This window comes from Bos mutus, chromosome 23, assembly GCF_027580195.1.
Source record: "Bos mutus isolate GX-2022 chromosome 23, NWIPB_WYAK_1.1, whole genome shotgun sequence".
Taxonomy (NCBI): domain Eukaryota; kingdom Metazoa; phylum Chordata; class Mammalia; order Artiodactyla; family Bovidae; genus Bos; species Bos mutus.
The window spans coordinates 44,882,858-44,899,838 of record NC_091639.1 but is presented as its reverse complement, the minus strand read 5'-3'; the positions used below and the strand labels follow the sequence as shown (position 1 = coordinate 44,899,838).

Sequence of the window (16,981 nt, the reverse complement as noted above, 5' to 3'; positions counted from 1 at the left end):
GTCTATTTTCTTGACCACATAATGGTCTTGAACTATGTAACTACAGCCATCCCCTACCTCTAAGTTTCACCCAAGATAAATACCAACAAATGCCTCATACATGGCTTATATCATGTTTTCCAGATATGTTAGTTGGTTTCAAACCTCCTTCATCTCCTACATATATAATTGTAATTATACCTACTTTTATTTTCCCACCTTTTTGGAATGACTTGCTTTAAGTGGGGAGAAAACCATTCTGGATTTCATGTGCACTCAGCTTTTTCTCTTTTTTTAAATTGTATTCACTGCTTAGAAAAACTAATACCATTGTTACCATAACTATCTGGTGAGGCATTTTGATCATGGTGGCTCTAGCATAAACAAGGTCCTTGGCAACTCATTTAGAAATCAAGTTGAATTTGAGCTATTGAAAATGAACAATAAAGACGTAAGTGGTAATACTCATACCGTGACAGAGTAATATACATTATTTTAAACTCTATTATCCATGTAAATAAATAACAATGTCCAGTTTAATGAATCCTTCCATTTAAATGCCCCCCAATAAATATCTCCTAATAAACGGCTGAATACATTCATCAGCTTCATGTTCATCAGCTTAAGCTTCTACTGCACATCTTTTCCTCCTATTTCTACAGGAGAGCCAAGTTGGACAGGAGCTAAATTATAACCCTGCCATTGGGCAGGAGTCACCTTGTTGGAGGGCATCTTAGTCCTCCCTGTTGCCCTGAGATGGAGCTCTCCAACCTGTTCATCCTTTGTCCTTGTAATGGTACCCTGGCCACGGTCTGTGGATGTTGGCCTATTCTCTGCATCATTTTGATCATGATCCTACTTCGTTCCTACCCACTAATCCTATGAGGGAAACAAGAAATTATTGTATGCTTTCTATGCCAGATGTGAGTGCCCTATCCTCTTTCTGGCTGTCTTGAGCCCCACTTGCCAGGCACTTCATCTAGCCTTTGCTGCCCTGGCACTGACAGCTGGATGGGAGATTGTGAGTCTTGTCATTTCCCTCCAGCTCATGCCTTTGGAAGCAGAACCAGTCTTCTCTGTCCTAGGGCTCCTCTAAATCTGTCTGGAATTTCTATCATTTATTACCCCTAACTGGTACTGAGTACTAATACATCCCTGGTACTTGGTAGAGAGAAGGAGCCTTTGACTCTTCTCAGGTACCCAGGAAGCACAACATTATTTTTAAAAATTATTTTACTGCCCATGGAGATCAATACTTTGAGTTACAAGAATATTGAATCATAAGTTTGAGTATTGCCAAACCATGACATTACTTTGTCGACAAAGATCCGTCTAGTCAAAGCTATGGTTTTTCCACAAGTCATATATGGATATGAGAGTTAGACTATAAAGAAAGCTGAGCGCAGAAGAATTGATGCTTTTGAACTGTGGTGTTGGAGAAGACTCTTGAGAGTCCCCTGGACTGCAAGGAGATCCAACCAGTCCATCCTAAAGGAGATCAGTCCTGGGTGTTCATTGGAAGGACTGATGTTGAAGCTGAAACTCCAATGCTTTGGCCACCTGATGCAAAGAGCTGACTCATTTGAGAAGACCCCGATACTGGGAAAAGATTGAGGGCGGGAGGAGAAGGGGACGACAGAGGATGAGATGGTTGGATGGCATCACTGACTCAATGGACATGAGTTTGGGTAAACTCGGGGAGTTGGTGATGGACGGGGAGGCCTGGCATGCTGCAGTTCATGGGGTCACAAAGAGTCAGACACGACTGAGTGACTGAACTGAACTGAAACCATTAGATTAGCTTCAATGCAGATGAAAAAGTGGAAATCAGTATGTAACAAAAGATTTACAAAAAGGAGTTAAAGTTAGTTTTCAATAATCAGGAAGGTGTTAAGAAACATTAGGTGTTAAATTTCTCGTTTTCTGTATCTGTAATGATTTTCAAGAGAGCAACGTCTGCCTCATACTGGAGGCAATACTGTGTCCCACTGCGCTGCACGGATCAGCCTCCGTTTAGTTGCTCAGCTAGAAATCACAGAACTTTTGTTAACGGCACCTTTTCCTTCCATTAATCTTTTTAAAATTGAAGTATATTTGATTTGCATGTGTTGGCTTACATTGTGTTAGTTTCAGATTACAGCAAAATGATTCAGATACATTAATAAATGGGCTTCCCTGGTGGCTCGGACGGTAAAGAATCTGCGTGGGGCCAGTGGCAAAGGACCTACCTGCCAATGCAGGAGACCATCTATAATGCATAAGACCTGGGTTCAATCCCTAGGTCAGGAAGATCCTCTGGAGGAGGGCATGGCAACCTGTCCAGTAATCTTTTTAGAGAATTCCACAGGCAGAGGACCCTGGTGGGCTACAGTCCATGGGATCGCAAAGAGACAGACACAACTGAAGCCACTTAGCACGCACACACACACACCTATTAATATGTATATATATACACACATATATGTATGCCTATATATATTCTTTTTCAGATTCTTTTCCCTTATAGATTGTTACCAAATATTGGATAGAGTTCCCTGTGCTGTACAATAGGCCCTTGTTTATTGCTTTTATATAAAGCAGTGTGTATCTGCTAATCCCAAACTCCTAATTTATCCTCTTCTTCTCCCTCTGGTAACCACAGTTGGTTTTCCAAACCTGGGACTCTGTTTCTGTTTTCTAAATAAGTTTATGTGTATTACTTTTCTAGACTCCACATAGAAGGACATCATATGATATTTGTCTTTTTCTGACTTACTTCATTTAGAATATTATGTTCCATTAGTCTTCATTCATTTAGACACTCTTTTAACTCATAAATTTATCTCAAATTTCTTCCTTTATGACAATATTTTTCACTTTTCCTCCATTTAAAATACTCACCACCATTGACCGGATGCATTTTACTGAGTTTCTGACTGGTATTTGTACTTGGATATTTCTCAACGTTGTATCCATCTCAGCTATTATTCCCTTGCTAATAAAACCTGCTTGAAGCAAAAGGCTAACAATGGCATAATTATTCATGAACTTTAAGTAGGTCTTTATTTCCCAGAGAATAAAGTTTCGCTCCTGTAGAATGGCATGCTGGGCCTCCCATGATTGGGAGCTCCACTCCACCCACACCCCAAGTCTCCCTACATACAATAAAAGTCTCCTTAGAATTTCGGTGGACCCTTGACCCATTCATCATCTGTGTATTTTCTCAAGCTGTTCCCTCCCTGTGGACTATCCCTTCTCCTTGCCACCCGCAATGTGTCAACATCCTTCAAGGGCCAATTCAGCACCAAGCCAGTCATCAAACTTCAACCAGCCCCACTGATTCTTGCTTCTTGACAACATACAGAAACCATCTCTCTGACGTTCCTAAACAGCTTTATTTGTAATTTTCATAATAGCTGCCACACTCTGCATCAAGTTCTTTGTATTTGTGAATATCTTCTCTGCCAGGCCATCAGCTGAAGGAGTTGTCAGTTAATGTTCTTTGTTCTCAAGCAGCAGTGGCCAACTCAAGCTGACTTAAGTGAAAAAAAGAAAAGAGATGGTGTTGTGAGGAATTAAGGGTGTGAATGGGAAACCTCTTAAAGGCCCAAGACATGTAGAGACCTGAGACTTGGAAGCAAGCACCCTGGCACTGAGCCTCAGCTCTCACCACTTGCCCAGAATGTATCACTGTGTGTGTCATAGTACACATTCAGTGGCTCAAGTTCCGCACGTGTAGAATGAGGATGGTGGTAATGTGACTGTTTCCTAGCATCACTGCATTGTTTGCTTGGCACAGCTCTTATTAAATGTCATTTCAAAAACAAAGGTGGGGAGATTATGAAGCTAGAGCTCAGGAAGGACCAAAAAACTGTCCGGAATGCAGGTGGCATCTCTCTGATTCAAATATCCCATTCCACCCCCAATTATAGACCGCACTTCTCTGCTTCTCATTGTGCATGTATGTGTGTGTGTGTGTGTGTGTGTGAAAGTCACTCAATTGGGTCTGACTCTTTGCGACCCCATGGACTGTAGCCCACCAGGTTCCTCTGTCCATGGAATTCTCCAGGCCAGAATACTGGAGTGGGTGATCATTCCCTTTCCAGGGGATCTTTCCAACCCAGAGATCAAACCCAGGTCTCCCACATTTGCAGTACTTGTCTATAGCTCATATGTTGTACATCTCATCTCTTAGAAAGATAGAGCCTGTCTTTGTCTCTGCTCCACATTCTGGGGGAGGAGCCCATGATTGACTCAGTTTCAGTTCCAATAGCTGCGCCAAGATTAATAGTGACTGAGCAAATAAGCAGGTTCCATAAACCTGTCATTATGAGAAGGCATTTTCAGGAGAAGAAGGTTTAGGGAGCAAGCAAAATACGTACTGGTCCGCTGAAACGTCTCATTGATTTTGCTATCCTCGACATCTTGTTCTGTATCTCCAGTTGGATTGGATCGAGATCAGTTCAAACGTATTTGCACTTGGGGGTTGATGCTGCTAACGTTTTTATCCCATGCACATCATTTGTTCGGTTATTCTTTGAAAAGTATTTGAACAGTAACTTTTTCTGTCGTCAGTATTATGCCATGTACTGAGGGCATTATGGAGTGAGGTATCTTGAAGTTCTTGACCTCACTGTGTTAATATATATTGTTTGCTGCTTTGACTTATAAAAAAAAAGTGTAATCTTCCCATACTCACCAACCCTGCCTGGTTTCTAAGTATTAATAACACAGTTAGTTCTTTGTCAGCACCACTGTGCTTTCCATTCTTTTTCTCTGGCTATTATAAACAGTGCTGCAATGAACATTGGGGTACACGTGTCTCTTTCAATTCTGGTGTCCTTGGTGTGTATGCCCAGCAGTGGGATTGCTGGGGTGTATGGCAGTTCTATTTCCAGTTTTTTAAGGAATCTCCACACTGTTCTCCATAGTGGCTGTACTAGTTTGTATTCCCACCAACAGCGTAAGAGGGTTCCCTTTTCTCCACACCCTCTCCAGCATTTATTGCTTGTAGACTTTTGGATAGCAGCCATTCTGACCAGCGTGAGATGGTACCTCATTGTGGTTTTGATTTGCATTTCTCTGATAATGAGTCACGTTGAGCGTCTTTTCATGTGTTTGTTAGCCATCTGTATGTCTTCTTTGGAGAAATGTCTGTTTAGTTCTTTGGCCCACTTTTTGATTGGGTCGTTTTTTTTTTGGAATTGAGCTGCATGAGCTGCTTGTATATTTTTGAGATTGATTCTGTCTGTGAAAATCTGATTTGTAGATTGTTGTGAAAAAAATTCATGGAGGCTCCACTTTTGTAGATACAAGATCTTCCTTGTTTACACAGTATTAGTCATCCATCCATCCCCTTTCCTTCCTCCTTTCGTGTTGTTACCGTGGTCTCCATCCATCACTTTTGTGCACTCACAGAGGCATTGTGAGAGCTCACTGGAACTGGAACTCAGTGGTCAACTCTTTCTGGGATTCTCAGCCAATGTTTCTGAGAAGACTGACTATTGATTCTCCTTGGAAGCTTTGAGGTCACTGCTCCTTTACCAGCCTCTGTCGCTTGGCCTGTCCTCTCCTGTCCCACCTCACAGCACAGTTTTCTCCGTGAATTTCCTGGCTCAGCTCCATGTTTCTGCCCTAATCTCAAACTCATCCCCACTTCCCTAAGTGTTTGTTTCTTTCCTTTTTTTCCTTAAACAAAAGCAACAGCAAGTCGCTGTACTGGAACTTGATGCCAGGTCATATATTCTGGCCCACAGTATGTGGGATCTTAGTCCCTGACCAGAGACCAAAGCCACATCCCCTTGCGTTAGACCGCCAGGGCAGTCCACTGTGTGCTTTCTGTTAATTTCTCATCTAGTGCAGCCTCATTCTTCACTCCCACTCGATAAGCTCTGCCCTTTATGGCTTCCAGCTCACCTGTGTCTCCGTTCGCATGTCTCCCTTGCTATATTCTGGCCCCAGTGCTCCGCTTCATGTAAGACGTCCACATCCTCCGTCTGCCTCTATGTCCTTGTCATATGCCTGTGAAAGCCAAGACTTCTCAAGAGTTATGTGCCCAGCTATGGGATATGGGTTTTCCCTGGAACATCCCATTGTATCCTGAGCAAGTCTGTGCATTAGTGCTATTAAATTCATTTTACAGCTGGGCGAACAGAAAGATAAAGTAACACCCTCAAGATCACACAGCTCATGCTGATGGTATTGATTATTTCTCAATCTACTGAAATTCAGAATTTCTTTACCTATTTTTCCATTTTCTTGTGCCTTCCTATGTATACACTCTTCCTTCTGTCTCAATTTGCAATATACTAAATGAGAGTGAATATAATCTCTGATTATGTGTGGTGAGGGAGGGTCAAAGGAAGTGTGTGGGAAAGCCTTTTCAGAGATGAGATACGGTCTATGAAAGCATTGGTGATCCATCATATTAGCTTACTTACCCCAACAGCAAGGCGTCATGATTTACATGCCAACGTTGGTGTATAATTTCTGTGGTTGAAAACAGTGGGCTTTACTCATGTATGCCAGCGGTTATTGTCTGAGGGTTTCAAAACATGGTATGTTCACAGTGCGCATGAATGGCAAGCAGTTGGTACTGTAACTGAATATGGTAACTTTTAAGAGTGATGGATGGGAAGCATCTCAGGGCAAGATCTGAGCTCCTTGGAAAGAATGCTGTGACCCCACCAGTGAAACTGGCCTGGCCGCTGGGGGAGAAATCGCACTCGTGTGTGGATAACTATGATCCTCTGTTGGCAGGAATGTTAGCTGTGAGGAACAAGTGAAGGGGAACACTATTAGGAAGATGGGCATATTGTTAATATTTTCTCTTACATGAATATTTGTCTTTTTCCCCATGAATAACTTAAATCCCCAAATGAATCATTTCCCTATCAGAGATATTTGAAAAATCAGACACATATGGAAGATTATACATTTTGGAAAATGATATCTTTAATTGGCCTTCTCATATTTTTCAGTTTTATTTGGACAGTAAGTTCTTACAGCACTGAGAAAAGTCAAGGTGATATTTTCAGTTAGCATATCAGTGTGATCTGGGCATCTAACCACTATGCGAAGTTTAAAAAAAAGTAACATTCCTCAGAGCTTATATGATATTGTAGTACAAGTGATAATGCTCATGCTATATCTACAGATAATCTGCCAGTTTCCAGAGGAAGTAGCTTCTCGTATTTTGCATTTTCCTCAGCCTACAGTCCTAGTACGCATCTAGGGGCTCAAGCACATGGAGCTCACAACTCTATTCACAAGGCTTGGGATAATCCGTGTCACTGGGTGAACAGCTCTGATCATGACTCTGAGGCAAGTGGAAGCCTCGGTCACCTTCATCCTTTGAGTTTTGGGTTTATTTCATTTTAGGGAGAATTAACTTCCTGAGTTCTAGAGAGAACGGTTTCTCATTTGCTAATAGTGAACTACTTCTCAGTGACAGACCAAATATATAGTAATTTTAATTTCTAACACTAATCTCCATGTGCTTCAGGGCTATGTATGTATCCCAAGTCCCTGGCACATAGAATGTGCTCAATAAACATGTTGAAGTCACAGGAAGAATAATACAAAAACAGATTGATTATACTGAACCACATTTGATGTGTTATACACCATTAGTAAAAGTCTCCTTATTTTAAAGTAAGAAAAATATCTATTTGCATAATATAAAGCCGTTTACTTTCACATTTGCCATTTCTGAGCTGGAACCCAGTGGCATTTCAATGCTTGACTTTAACTTGGTGGATTTTGGTGTTACATCGCCATCTTGTGGTTGTTGATCCAAAAATATTTCTTTAAAAACAAAACCCAAGTCCTTTGTTTTTGCAACATAACCGTACAGTGCAGAAAATCATTTGTGCTCGTGTGCTTATATCCACACAGACACACACACACTGGGAAGCTGAAGATCTGAAAGCGGTGTTTTAGGTTTGGAGACATAGATAAATATCTAAGAATAATCTTTTCATGCAGGTTCTTGTATGGTAAAACCAGCCATGCGGCACATCTACTAACAAATACATGATATTGTTGTAAATGTAATGCGTTTACTATTATACTATGGCTTCAATAGTAAAGGACCATATGTTTCCTCTATTTACCATAAATAACAGATGAGGAGAACAAATAGTATTTTTCTTCCTGCTCTGTTAAGAATTTGTTTACACTGTATGTGTACCATTTCTAATAGGGCACGGAAACAGAGATAAAGAAAACATACACAGTGGAATCACATTTTCTTAGATGACTATGACTAGAAATTTCCAAAGTAGCTCATTCATAAATAAAGCCATCTGACTTACTGTGTGGGTAACACCATCCATTGAGAAGACCTTTTTTGGGGGGGAGGAAAGAATCACACATTTAACAGAGGTCAGAGTTGAGGGGACAGTGGGTAGAAAGTTTTGTTTTTATATTTTAAGATTGTCTGTGTCAGGGCTTAGTTGGAGAGTGCAGGCATGTGAGATCTTACGTTCCCAACCAGGGCTGGACCTTTGTCTGCTGCATTGGAAGGCTAATGCTTAACCACTGCACCACCGTGGAAGTCCTGAAAGTTCTAGTTTTAAACGATTGTGATTTTTTTTTTTTTTTTAAGAGACTTTAAAAGGAACACATATTTTAGTAGTCTTCTTCATAGGTAAGGTGTACTTTAATAAACTCCTTAAATTTGCTATTGAAACTTGAAATCCACATACTGCTTTTAGAATTGATTCAATTAATTTGTGACTAATGCTCACAGAAACATCATCTGTTCCAGAGCAAATGTGATGGCAGGAAAGAAGGAAGGACCATTTTTCAGAGAACCTTTCCCCCAGATCATGTCTGCTTTCATGAGATTATGCACACACATTTGCCTGCAGTCTCAAATCCTAGTAAGACCAATTAGTTGCAAAATAATGTTGTTAATCAAGGAATTCAGTCTTAGGTTTATTTATTCTCACTCTGATTTATTTACTGTCATTCTGTCACAGGCTACAGTTTGCAGAAGCCTTTCTTTTTCTAATTATATACATAATTACATTCATTGTGGGGTCATTGGAAAACAAAGATAAAAAGAATTAAAATAAAATAAATTACATGCAACTCATTGATCACTGCTCTTAGCATTTTGATATTATCTTCCAAATTCTCTTTTTTTAAAGAAAATGGGATTATGATTGCATACACTGTTATAATATTTTATAATCTGTTTCTTTCCCTTAACTATGCATTTACATAGTATTTATCATTCCATTTTAATACTACACCTTAATTAATTTAAATTAGCCCCAATTACAGACATTTGGATGGTTTTCTAATTTTTATTCATATAAAATTTACTGTAATGAGTCTATGCATAAGGGGATGTGTTTCATGTCTGAGACATATACACTCACCCTGTACTTAGTCGTTCAGTCATGTCCAACTCTTTGCAACCCCGTGGCTCCTCTGTAGCCTCCAAGTCTCCTCTGTCCATGGGATTCTCCAGGCAAGAATACTGGAGTGGGTTGCCACGCCCTCCACCAGGGTATCTTCCCAATCCAGGGATCGAACCCAAAGCTCCCACATTGTAGGCAGATTCTTTACCATCTGAGCCACCAGGGAAGCCCATATACATCTATTTGTTTCTATTTTTTGCCTCATTATTTACTTAGGATTTGTGAACTATTCCAAAAAAGAACTATTTTGACAGGAATGTCTAGCATGATAGATATTGGTAATTAAGACTAATTATAAATTAATTGCACAATAGAAAAATAATTCTCATTCATCTTTCTACCAGTCTAAGTTTTCCTGTTTACCTTCAGTTCCAACAACACTTCCTTTTTGTCATTGTTATTTATCGAAGTCTAATATATATACACTTGCTCCTTGGAAGAAAAGCTATGACCAACCTAGACAGCATATTAAAAAGCAGAGACATTACTTTGCCAACAAAGGTCCATCTAGTCAAAGCTGTGGTTTTTCCAGTAGTCATGGACAGATGTGAGAGTTGGACTATAAAGAAAGCTGAGCACTGAAGAATTGATGCTTTTGAACTGTGGTGTTGGAGAACACTCTTGTGAGTCTCATGGATGGCGAGGAGATCCAACCAGTCCATTCTAAAGGAAATCAGTCCTGAATATTCATTGGAAGGACTGATGCTGAAGCTGAAACTCCAATACTTTGGCCACCTGATGTGAAGAACTGACTCATTGGAAAAGACCCTGGTGCTGGGAAAGACTGAGGGGACGACAGAAGATGATATGGTTGGATGGCATCACTGACTCAGTGGACATGAGTTTGAGTAAACTCAAGGAGTTGGTGATGGACAGGGAGGCCTGGCAGTGCTGCAGTCCATGGGGTTGTAGAGAGTTGGATATGACTGAGCCACTGAACTTAATACACATACAGAAAATTTTACAGATCATAAGCTCTCCTGGTAGGCTGAAGCTATCTTCCAGCTATCATGCAGGTACTACTTACATTCACTACTTCACATACTTTTGGGAGTGTTCTTTCAAAAACTGATTTGTTGAAAAGTTGATCCATCATGATTAACTCTGCTGCCTCAGGGTACAGAGCATCTTCAAAATGAAAGCTCACTCATACCCACAGCTGATAAGGGCTGAGATGGATGAGAACCTTGCCTCAGGAGTTCCCACACGTAATTACTCAAGAGAATCACCAGGGGGGAGCTTTAAAGAAATACCAAAGCTGACTCACTTCCAGACAGAGATCCTGGGGAGAAGAAGCTTGTGTGTTATTTTTAAAAGGGCCCCAGGTGGTTATAATTGGTAGGGACTGAAAATCACTGAAACTTCTGTCTCCTTGAGTGATAGATTCATTTCAACGGAATAAATAAATTTTAACCCGTGGGTGAAGAATGTCTCTGTCTATTTGATGTACTGGTTGACTCCCAGAGATGAGCCTCTGTCCTAACTTTTGTACTGTCCAACTACTGAACAACTTCACAACTTTCACTCCTAGAGCATAAGGCCTTATACTTACTATTTATATTCACCACAAATGTGGACTCTCCTAAATGGACCAGTACTTCAGCTGGTCAGTTATTAACACGTGAACACAACTGAACTTTGCGAGAGGGCGTGGCAGTGGAGGAAGAGCCATACAGACCTTCCCATGTTGTAGAGGATAGCAAGTGAGACAGACATACAGAAGCAGACAAATTATATCTGTAAACTTGCATTAGTCACAGAGACATCCATGGCTTTTGGACTGTGGTTCTGCTCTTGGGAAAATGGGTGAACAACCTAGACCTCACAAGGGAATATCTAGAAAATTTATTAAAAATGGGCAGCTCTTTAGACCATAATTGAAAAGAATATAAGAAAGAATATATATATATATATGCATATATATATACATATCTGAATCAGTTGTTGTACAGAAATTAACACAACATTGTAAATCAACTGCACTTCAATTAAAAAAACACAACCCCTTTAGCATGTCAAAGGAACCAACAGAAGAGCCCCCAATGGCCAGATCTCAAACAACGTGAGTGACAAGGCATATAAAGGAATACTGGAACACAACGCAAAGCCCTAAATAAATACCTCTAAGTCTCTACTGATATAAACACATGTTTGAAGAAATAAATGATGATGGGAGAATAGACAAATCTCCCATATGGCTGACTTATAAATAATTAAGGTAGATATTATCCACTCCTAAATCTGAGCTGCACACAGGGCCTTATTTTTCCCAAAAAGTACCACGTGGAAAATGGGGCCTGGGGTCAAGGTGAACATCATCAGTCATTAACCATGACCATGTAGAGCGGCCCTTTGCTATGACATGTCTGGACTGGCATCTCATCTGTGTTGCCCTCCTCACAAAAGTTTAGGACTCCAGTCTAACCATGAGAAAACATAATACAAAACCCACATTGAAAGGGATTGTACACATGACAGGTACAACTCAAAATGGTCAAGGTCAGTGAGGATAAAGAACAGTGAAAGCCGAGAAGATGTCGCAGCCACAGCATCCTGAGACAAAACTAAATGCAATGTGGTACCCAGATGAGTTCCCGGAACAGAAAAAAGACAGTGGCTTCCAAACTAGGGAAATCTGCATCACGTGTGGACTTTGGTTAATAATGTCAGATGTGTTCATCAGTTGTGACAAGTATACCTTAATGATGTAAGATGTCAGCAGTAGGGGAAATGGTATGTAATGTATGGGAATGCTTTGCACTTTCTTCCCAAATTTTCTGAAAATCTAAAACAAAAATGTTATCAAAAAAAAAGAAAGAAAGCGCAATTCCCCAGAACATCAGTGAGAACAGCATCTGGAATCTTGTTAAAAATTCAGGTTTTCAAGGCCCAGCTCAGACCTCCAGAATCATAAACTGAAGGTGTAGCAAAAATTTGTGTTTCTGCTTCTGCGATTTAGAACCCCTGACCCAGAAGGTTGATCAGGGCTCTGCTTCCCAGTGCTTCTTGTTGTAGATGAGGCCATGGCCATTTTCTCCAATGTCCAGGAGCGAAGAATCAGATTAGACCTCAGGTGGCTCCTGATTACCCATTTGTCACATTCCAGGGAGGGCGTCTCTGCTCACCTCTCTTCTTGACTTATTAGAGTCTGTCTCAGGGGTTCCTTTTCAGACCCATTTGTGCTCATGTTTTTCACAGCTTTTCCAGCCCGTGGAGACTCTCCGTCTCGGATCTCCCCAGATATAATGTGAACCAACTTTCATGTTTCCAGGGATTATAGACCAGAGCAGAGTGCGAATCCTCTGGAGACAGAGGTGACCTGGGACAAATTATGCAATCCCTCTGTGCTCGAGTTTCTTCATCTGTGATTCGAGAATGACCCAAGAGTGTCCACCTCATGGGGCTTTGTAGGGATTATGAATCAGCATCATATGGTGTTAATATCTAGCACTTAGTGAGAACCCAGTAAATGTGAACTGGTGCAGTTGTTGATGGTGGATGTCTACCTCTTAAATGGCTCTTCACTTCTCCTACAACATCCAGGTTTTGTGTGCAAATTAATCAAAGCAATCGATCAATAAACACTGGGTGAATTGAGTGGATGAACTGACCCCACAAAACACAGCTTCAAACACAGAGACATCCCCAATTTGTCTTCTAAGGCATCTTGGTTTTTTGGGTCAGGCTGTTGAAAATATTTCATATTGATTATACAAAGCTGTTAGAATAAAGCTCAAAATTAGACTGGAGAATACACCCTAGGTATGAATTGATCTTACTTCAAGCTTCACCCCCTACCTGTGTTCTGTTATCAATTAGAACACCGTTTCAATTTTGATCTAAGACTATTGTCATTCCTGAGATCTTTTAAGAGTTTCTGTTAGCCTGAAAGACGAGATTAGTCAGGAAAGAAGTCCACCTTGGGGACTGTTCCAGCAGCAGGTGGGTAAGGGAATAGAATGGAATCACGGTTCAGATTTTCCTTATTTGCTCTTTGGAACAGGTTAAACTTACATGCCATAAAGAGACAAGCTTGGGCATTTGGGTTTGTTTTCCAGATGGGCATTAATGTAGTGGATTCTGCAGTATCCGGACTAGGCGGTTGCCCTTATGCAAAAGGTGCTTCTGGGAACATAGCCACAGAGGATTTGATCTACATGCTTAATGGCCTGGGGGTTAATACGGTAAGTTAATGTAGCATATTTTAATATTCATACATTCCTTGCAGATTGAAATTGGAATGTGTCTCAGATTTGGGAAGCAACTTCGAGGTCAAGTTTTACTACACTTTTGCTCTTTCCTAAAATGCACAGTGGGAAAATACAATAAAAATTCTTGAGGGGGGCTTCATAAAAGAACTTATTGCTATAGGTCAATCACCGATAATGCTACCATTTCTTTTTTTTTTTTTTTTACTGCTTCATGACTTCCAAAGTACTTTTTTATCTAGTATCTCATTTGATGTCACACACTTTGTGAGTTAGAGCCTGCCTTCGCTTTTATGATTGTTGTTTTTGCTGTTTTGTTTTCCTAGGAGGAAAACTGGGAACTTGGTTTTCTCACTGTGACAAGTAGGGCTTCTGGAAGAGAGCCCAGGGCCATTTTAAAATGGCCAGTGGAGGAGCAGACTTTAATAATACTTAGCATGCGAAACACTGGCCGGCAAGAATAGTCTCTTTGCAAGTGGTATCTGAGAAAGGCCCTGTAACAACACCCATCAGAATCAGTACCTTGTTTTGCCGCATGCTTGTTAAAATGACCTACTAACCTCGAAGTTAGAGTCTTTTAGGGAAAAGTATAAAAGGCAAAAACGCTGTTCACAGATGATCAGAAATTCCATATGTTTTCTGAGATGTCCAAATCACCACCTGGATTAGAGAATGGAGAGAATGTCCTTCCCTCGCTCTGCTGAGAGGTGCTCCTGCCCAGCTGACTGTCCGCGGAGTCCTTCCCTGTGCTTCCTGTTTCTCAGCTCCGCCCCTCTCTCCTGCGTTCCCGGACCCCGCAACGGCCTTCCTCCTCATCCTCGATTTCACCTTCTAGTATTTCCATGCTGATTCCCCAGGTCCACACTGCTGGGTTCCTCTTCTCCGTGTTCCAGGGTTCTTTCAGTGTCTTCCTCAGCTGTAGTACCGTCTTCTTTCTGTGTTCAGCTCCCCCTGTTCATCGAAAGACTAATATCACCTGGCATTAAATACCAGAAGCTGTTGCCTCTCTTCTCTGGTTCAGTTCAGTTCAGTCGCTCAGTGGTGTCCGATTCTTTGCGACCCCATGAATTGCAGCACGCCAGGCCTGCCTGTCCATCACCAACTCCCAGAATTCACCCAAACTCATGTGCATCGAGTAGGTGATGCCATCCAGCCATCTCATCTTCTGCCGTCCCCTTGTCCTCCTCCCCCCTTAGGAATAGCTATTACCGAGTAGTCTGATCATTTCCATCGTTTCTATTAGGTATGACCATGACAGAACCTGAAAAAAAGTAGAAATATTTTCTATTTTTCCCAATTTATTTTATTGAAGTATAGTTGACTTACAATGCTGTGTTAATTTCCACTGTACAGCAAAGTGACTCATATATATATATATTCACATACACACATTCTTTACCATATTCTTTTCCAATATGGTTTATCACAGGATATTGAATATAGTTCCAAGTAGGACCCTGTTTATCCATTCTGTATATAATAGTTTTCATCTCCTAATCCTAAACTCTTAAGCCATAGAAGTCCTTTCTTGAAGATTTATATAACTTGGATGAACTCAGTTGATGCTTCACATGAGTCAGGCTGTCTGGGTCCAACTGCAACTAACCCATGTTTCCATTTCCAAGAATGTCACAATTTAAGTTGTTATGTTGGGTAGCAACCAACAAACCAAGGCCCTCTGTGGAACCTGTATCACTGTGGCTCCCAGGCCTACACAATTAGCAAGAGCCACTGATTCGACTGCTAAACTGTTTTGATTGTTTGTCCCTTCCTTCCTACCCTTGCTGTAACTACATCAGCACAAGTCCTGATATCTTCCGTGGATATTCATCCTCTTTCCTGGTCTGCGGGACTTCCCAGGTGGTGCTAGTGGCGAAGAACCGGCCTGCCAGTGCAGGAGACATAAAGATAAGGGTTCGATCCCTGAGTAGGGAAGATCCCCTTGAGAAGTACACAGCAGCCAACTCCAGTATTCTTGCCTAGAGAGGCCCATGGACAGAGGAGCCTGGCAGGCTACAGTCCATAGGGTTACAAAGAGTCAGGCACAACTGAAGTGACTTGGCACATACTTCAGACTGCCTTCAAATTCATCCTCCATGCTGCCATGGAAGATTTCATCTAAGATACAAATATGAATATGCCTTGCTTCTGCTTGGGCATGCATCAGTGGGTTCCCATTTCCTGAAAAGCAGGCCTGTATTCTGTCACACACTGTGGCCTTTTTTTTTCCTTTTCCAGTCACTTCTGGCTGTTCCTTTCCACGTATCCCATGATATTTTTCAGATGTCTATATTGATGGTGCCTCATGCCTCCTCCTTCTTCTCAAGGACTCACACTCTGTACAAGCCTCGGGTCAGGATTTACCCTTCCTTGAACTCTCCCCAGATGCACTGCTCTCCTTTCCTTTCCTTTTCCTTTCCTGCTCTCCTTTCCTTTTCCTCAGTGGGTTGACCACCCTGCAGCTCTGCCCTCATGGTCATCTGGATCTCTCTCTCTCAGTTACTTTGGTTGCAGTGCAGGCTTTCCTGTTTAGGGTCCACAAATCCTGCTTGACCACAGGCACCCTAAAGACAGAAACTGTAGTCTATGTGAAGTTCTTGAAACCTCATAATGTATCACAGTACATTAACATATTTAAGCTCCTGGTTTAAATGCTGAAATGATTTAAGTATAAATGCCATATTATTTCAAAAAGGTATCTTTTCATTGGGCTTCCAGGGTGGCTTAGTGGTAAAGAATCTGCTTGCCAATCCAGAAGAAGCAGGTTTGACCCCTGGGTTGGGAGTATCCCTTAGAGAAGGAAATGGCAGCTCACTCCAGTATTGTTGCTTGGGAAATCCCATGGACAGAGGAGTTTGACAGAGTACAGCCCACGGGGCCGCAAAAGAGTCGGACACAACTTAGTGATTAAAAACAAACAAACAGAAATAATCTGTTCTTTAAGTTAGAGAAGGCCAAAACACAATTCTTTGCTGTGATACCAACCAATCCCACTGCATAACGGCTATAAATGAAAATTACTGGAAAGCAAAGAACTTTGATGCCTAAAATCTTATGATCTTTTGTTAGATGTAATTCAGAAGTGAAAGACCATATGTAACTTATTCTGTACAAAATTTGCATATCACTGCATCAAGAATGTGAAACCAAACTATGCCTCAAGGACCCTCCACCCAAAACCAATACAAAACCCAAACAAGCGTTAGTGCCCCCAAAGCAACTTCACAATAAAAAGAAACAGGAAAATGATTTACATGTCATTTTACAAATTCCTTTTGGTGATTCTTAAGCAGAAGTAAACTGCAAAGAAAGCAGCACTTTAAAAGTTTCTAGAGAGAAGTAACGAGCTATATTAAACTTATGATCTCTTTATCATCACTGGTA

General features: G+C 41.1%; 1 protein-coding gene across 3 annotated transcripts in view; it reads left to right on the top strand.

Annotated features, from left to right (window-relative positions):
- The window catches only part of HMGCLL1 (3-hydroxy-3-methylglutaryl-CoA lyase like 1), a 201,148-nt gene that overhangs the window by 180,484 nt on the left and 3,683 nt on the right, over window positions 1-16,981 (top strand). For all 3 annotated transcript variants that reach the window (XM_070360686.1, XM_070360685.1, XM_070360687.1), the window contains one exon: window positions 13,448-13,573. In XM_070360686.1, the coding sequence (XP_070216787.1) occupies window positions 13,448-13,573 (126 nt within the window). The remainder of the gene's footprint in view (window positions 1-13,447; window positions 13,574-16,981) is intronic.